Genomic DNA, 5,670 nt, shown 5'->3' on the forward strand with positions numbered 1-5,670 from the left:
TGCCCGTGTATCACATTCCAAAGGAACTGTCCTGCTCTATCACACAAAGCTGTAGAAGTTGTACCATTCTCCAAATTAGACTACAATCTTCACAACTTATTATCACTTGTGTATAGAAAAAGCTCATTTTGTGTAATTGATGGTGCTTGGTTCTTCATGTTATTCTCTTCGGTCCCTTCAGCAGCAGTGATGTTAGGCCTAAAAATGCATATATTTAGCTATTAGTTGTCTCACATTTTAATACTTTTAATATATAGATTTGGAGCAAAATTAAATGAAAAGAGGAAAAATAAAGAAAGAAGAGAAATTAATAAAATACGTGGAGACACTATTTGATTTTTGTCTCCCCAGTTGAAGACACAAAAAAATAGGAAGGAAGCAAAAGAATTAGCTGAACAAAGAAAGCAGTTTTAAGGACGAGAGCACTTCCAGTTCTTTCAACAGTGCAACGTGTCTTCAACTTCTTCCTATTCAATTTTGGACTCAGTTATTTATTTGGGCTTTTTCCTACACCTATAAACTAGGGGTGTACATGGATCGGGTTGGTTTAGGTTTTTTAAAGACCAAACCAAACCAAATCAATTGCATCGGGTTTTTAAATCTATAAACCAAACCAAACCAAACCAACAAAAGTTGGGTTTTTCAACCTCGGGTTTTCTCGGTTTTTTCGGGTTGCTCGGGTTTTTCGGGTTTTTTCCGGTAAAGTCTTCATACAAAATATATAACTTATACTTCAAATATTTCTTTAGTCCTAGTAAGATACAACGATCTAAGTAAGATATTTATTAAGAAAATAACACAAAACATGATGAGAGATGACATTGTACTAAAATATTCAACGAAAAAAATTAATGAAATTACATAAAATAAAATTAGCATAATCTAAAAGTACTAAGTCATGCTAAAATAAGTACGGCTACTAAGTATTAATTACATGACTAAATATTAAAGAAAAAAATAAAATTAAGTTATGTATTTTCACTTTCTAAACTAATATAAAACTAAAGAATAGATATCAAAATTATTGTCATTTCAGTGTTAGATATGAATTTCTTTTGTTAGCATTAGTATTGATTTGATTTTTGTTGAGTTTTATTTGAGTTACTAATATCATTGGGCTATAAAACTTATTAAACCATTCAAAAGTCTAATTCCAAGCTTGAAATAATATGTTAAAAGACAAAAAATTATGAAAAAATTAAAGAAACATTTATAAATTACATTATAAATAAATATTTCTATATATAAAATGTGTTTGAAATTTTATAAATGTAATGTCGGGTTGGTTTGATTCGGTTTGACTTTTTTTAGTTAAAACCAAACCAAACCAATAGTGTTCGGGTTTTTCTTTTTAAAACCAAACCAAGTCAAACCAAACCACTAGTCGGGTTTTTTTCTCGGTTTGGTTCGGATTATCGGTTTGGTGCGGTTTGTCGGTTTGCTTTGTACACCCCTACTATAAACAATGCATAAGACAGGGTTTTTAAACAACTTTGGACAGCTTGAAACCCTTAGTTCATAACTTTGGACTAGAGAGAGCTTGGAGCCGCCGTGGAGGCCATAGTTACGGGGTTTTACCTTCTCTTCTCTGTAATACTTATTTTTACATTTTTATTCGGATGATTTGTTGTTTTTCGTCCATGTCTATGTGGAGCTAAACTCTTTAGTTCTAGGGCTTTGACACAAGCATGGAAGTTGACGTTTGATTATCGTTTCTATCTATTAAATTTCCATATTTTTGGGTTGCTTATTTATTCTTGTGCTTAACTGTTTAATTACCTGATCACTAATTGAACACTATCTGTAGTGCGTGAATTGGACTTGAGAGAGGGAATTCACGTACGTAATAAGAATAAATAGAGTTTGTTCGATATTATCGTTTCGCTACTGAGGATAGAGATATACCCTTTAGCCTTACTTAGCTGAATACGGAAAAATAAATGTGTTCTTGTTACCTCTGACGACCATTGAGATATAGGCGTTATAGTAGCATCTACAGGCTTGTGAGTAGTTCGAGAGAATATCATAAAGTTACAATTAACCCGTCAATTAGTAACCCATAGGTAGAACGATTTGAACACTCAACTGGATTGTTAGTGGTCATAGCCCTAGATCTATCTCTTCTCCGATAAAAATCTGCTCTTTCTTGGTCAAAGTTCATTATTTGTTTATTTTATTTTTAATTAGTTTATAAATATAAATTTGCATTTTATTTCTTGTTTAGATAATTAGAATTAGTTTAATTTAGTAAATAGTTAATCATAAGTCTCTGTGGGTACGATATCTGGACTTTAAATCCTATATTACTTGTACGATCGCGTATACTTGCGTGTGCGTTTGGGAGCAACAAGCAGTGCTCGAATTCTTCTCAACGATCTCTTGAAATATGGAGGATCGAAGCAAAAGGCTCAGAGCAGTAGCCGTACTTATAATATATTTTTTATAAAAATCCTCCAATGTGGTTTTAGTTATATCCAATTAATTAATTATTGTTTTTCCCAATTCTATAATTGTAGAATTAAAGGGGGTGAAAGTACTTACAATAATAATTATATATGTAATTGTCTTTTAAATAACCTTGTAGTATGAAAACAACTTTACCCTTAGTGTAGATACACATTAAACTCGCAAACAAATACGTACATGTGCAGTAACGACTTTATTGGTATGAACTAAACAATATTAATTAGTAAAAGCAAGCCAAAAACAGAACGATCTTCAATGCATTGACCTACATATACAAAACACGAAAGGAATGATATAAACTTTCGTGGTGGGAACATACTTCAATTTCACAACTCAAACAGCTCAGTGACAAAAATAGCCAATTGGCGGATCTTCAAAGTCACGAAGAACCCTATGAAACAGCTAAAAAACAAAGGGTAACTAACAACTTAATCATTTGTCGATTTATTAGCAGAAGACAAAGTCTGAAAATGGATTTATTAGAGAAATCAAAAGCAGCTATAAGGCAAAGACAAAAGCTGATGACTTATTTTTGACTTCTTCTAAATTATTTATTACTTGTCTGCATTGAATTCATCCTTAGAAGGATCACATACTTTTGGAGTTTTGGTTTATTCTTCTCTTGTTTTTCTCATTTTGTTTATTATCCAGAACAAACGGTCCAGCAAATAAAGAAAGGAATTTAGTATTACCATCTTTAGTTAAATACAAGAGAATAATCTCAAAAGTGGAATTTATACATAATACAAATGGTTATGACTAGTTATATATAATTATACAGGGCAAATTTTGTTGTTTTATTTGCTTTTGAGTCTTCAGTAGAACCTTAAAAAACAAAAATTATCTATGAAATTCTTCGCTAATCTGTCATTAAATAGGATTAGCCACGAATTTTTGTTGTTTAGCTATAGAAGTTTGTTGCTAATTCCCGTATTTTCATCGGTTTTCCACGTCTCAAGAAGTAAAATAATATAAATAAAATCTCTACATGGAGAAAGAGAGTTTGGTAATACATTGAAACCATAGAAATCATCGCATCAAAGTAAAAGACAAAAGTATTTGTGTATATAAATATTACTAATAATCTGCAAAGTACCAAAACATCAAATTAAAGCAATAGCTAGAAGAATTAATTAGCTATCTATTCTACAATACAATGAATGCAAGCACTATTAAATGTGAAAGGGAAACACCAGGAAGAAGAAATTTGTGTGTGGTAGATTATGATATTCCAGTTAACAAATGTGTTAAAAGGCAACGAAAATCTCCTACTGTTGCGGCTATAGTGAATGATGATAATCACAATGGCCAAAAGTCACCAAAAGCTGATCAAAAAAATATTGTTCAAACTCCTACTACTAAGAGAAGTTCAAGATTCAGAGGTGTTAGCAGGTACTACTACTACTACTTAAACATGTTCAATTTTCTTGTGGGGTTGATTTAGAAAGCTAATTATTGATGATATATATAATATTGGATCTTTAGGCATCGGTGGACAGGGCGTTATGAAGCTCATTTGTGGGATAAGGCTTCTTGGAATGTTACTCAGAAAAAGAAGGGGAAACAAGTCTATCTTGGTGAGTACTTAAAAAAAAAAAAAAAAATATATATATATATATATTGTGTCATATTCCTATGCTTTCATGCTTATAATTATGCATGTGTTAACTGAGCAGGAGCATACGACGAAGAAGAATCAGCAGCAAGAGCTTATGATTTGGCAGCAATCAAGTACTGGGGTTCATCAACTTTCACCAATTTTCCCGTATGTATACATATTATATTTATCAACTTTCCTTCTTTTGTGCTTGGGATTATGCAGTTTGATAGAAACATATTGAACCAATTCGTCTTAATCTGCAGATATCTGATTATGAGAAGGAAATTGAGATCATGCAAAATATGACAAAGGAAGAGCATTTAGCCTCTTTAAGAAGGTATACATTAAACTTATCAATCACCAGAATTTACACCTCAAAATCAACTATAATTTTTTCCATAACCAAACCTTGTTCTTTTTTGTACAGAAGAAGCAGTGGTTTTGCCCGAGGTGTATCTAAGTACAGAGGAGTTGCAAGGTAAACAAACTAACTTGTCAATCACCCAATATTTCCACTCGCTTACTACCTTTTTGTTCATAACTAAATGATTTTTTGAATTTAATTTAACTTCAGGCATCATCATAATAATAGATGGGAAGCAAGAATTGGACGAGTTTTTGGTAACAAATATCTATACTTAGGTACTTACAGTAAGTACTTTCACTCCTTTTAATTAATTTCTTTCAAGTTTTGATCATATCAAGATTTCAGTCAAACGGATTCTCACTCAAAAACCATGTGTTTGTTTTCACAAGGTACTCAAGAAGAGGCAGCTCGAGCTTATGACATTGCAGCAATTGAATACAGAGGAACTAATGCGATGACTAACTTTGACATGAACACATACATTAGATGGCTAAAACCAAGTGCCAATTCTCAAATGCCATTCCAAGATTTAGCATCAGAAAATCAGCCTATACGAACTAATATCACTAATGACATGATTAACCCGTTAAACGACTCTTCATACTCATTCAATCCCAATTATTTCACCATCAATACTGAAAAACTGTATGATATACCACAAAGCCAGGAACCTGTTGAAAGAAAAATGCCATTAATTAGTCCTCGCAAGAAATCATCCTCACCTACTGCTCTAAGCCTTCTGCTTCGATCCTCCATGTTTCAAGAGCTTGTTGAGAAGAATTCAAGCACTGCTTCTGATGAGACTGAAGATAATAACATGAAGAACAGAACACAATTAAGCACAGAAAACGAGTGTGTGTTTTACACAAACGATAAGTTGCCAAAATTGGAGTCTTTGGAGAATGGTACAACTTCAGCTTTGTGTGATAGAGCAGAGGAGCAGTTCTTTTGGAATCTGATGGCTTAAAATACTTAACTTGCTAACAGGCGTGGTACAATTTGAAGGAGAAAAGAATAACTGAAACTTGGTACTCATCTAGGAATAGATATGTAGTGGTTTCTTCACAGGATTGTACATGAAAAGTGGCTATTAACTGTAAGAATGAAAATCTTGGAATTACAGTAATAGGTTTCCTAGATGAGTAGTACTTTCTTCAAAGCACTGTACATGAAAAATGGCTATGAACTTAAGAATGAAACTCTTGGAATTAATAGGACTACTTCCATCACTGGATCC

General features: G+C 32.5%; 1 protein-coding gene across 1 annotated transcript; it reads left to right on the plus strand.

Annotated features, from left to right (window-relative positions):
• The first annotated feature begins 3,622 nt into the window (after window positions 1-3,622).
• Window positions 3,623-5,400, plus strand: LOC132637202 (AP2-like ethylene-responsive transcription factor At1g16060). Its single transcript, XM_060354329.1, has 7 exons — window positions 3,623-3,858; window positions 3,952-4,043; window positions 4,143-4,231; window positions 4,330-4,403; window positions 4,494-4,544; window positions 4,641-4,717; window positions 4,823-5,400. The coding sequence occupies exons 1-7, from the start codon at window positions 3,623-3,625 to the stop codon at window positions 5,398-5,400; spliced, it is 1,197 nt and encodes a 398-aa protein (XP_060210312.1).
• Window positions 5,401-5,670: the final 270 nt, after the last annotated feature.

The sequence above is a fragment of the Lycium barbarum genome, chromosome 4, assembly GCF_019175385.1.
Source record: "Lycium barbarum isolate Lr01 chromosome 4, ASM1917538v2, whole genome shotgun sequence".
Taxonomy (NCBI): Eukaryota; Viridiplantae; Streptophyta; class Magnoliopsida; order Solanales; family Solanaceae; genus Lycium; species Lycium barbarum.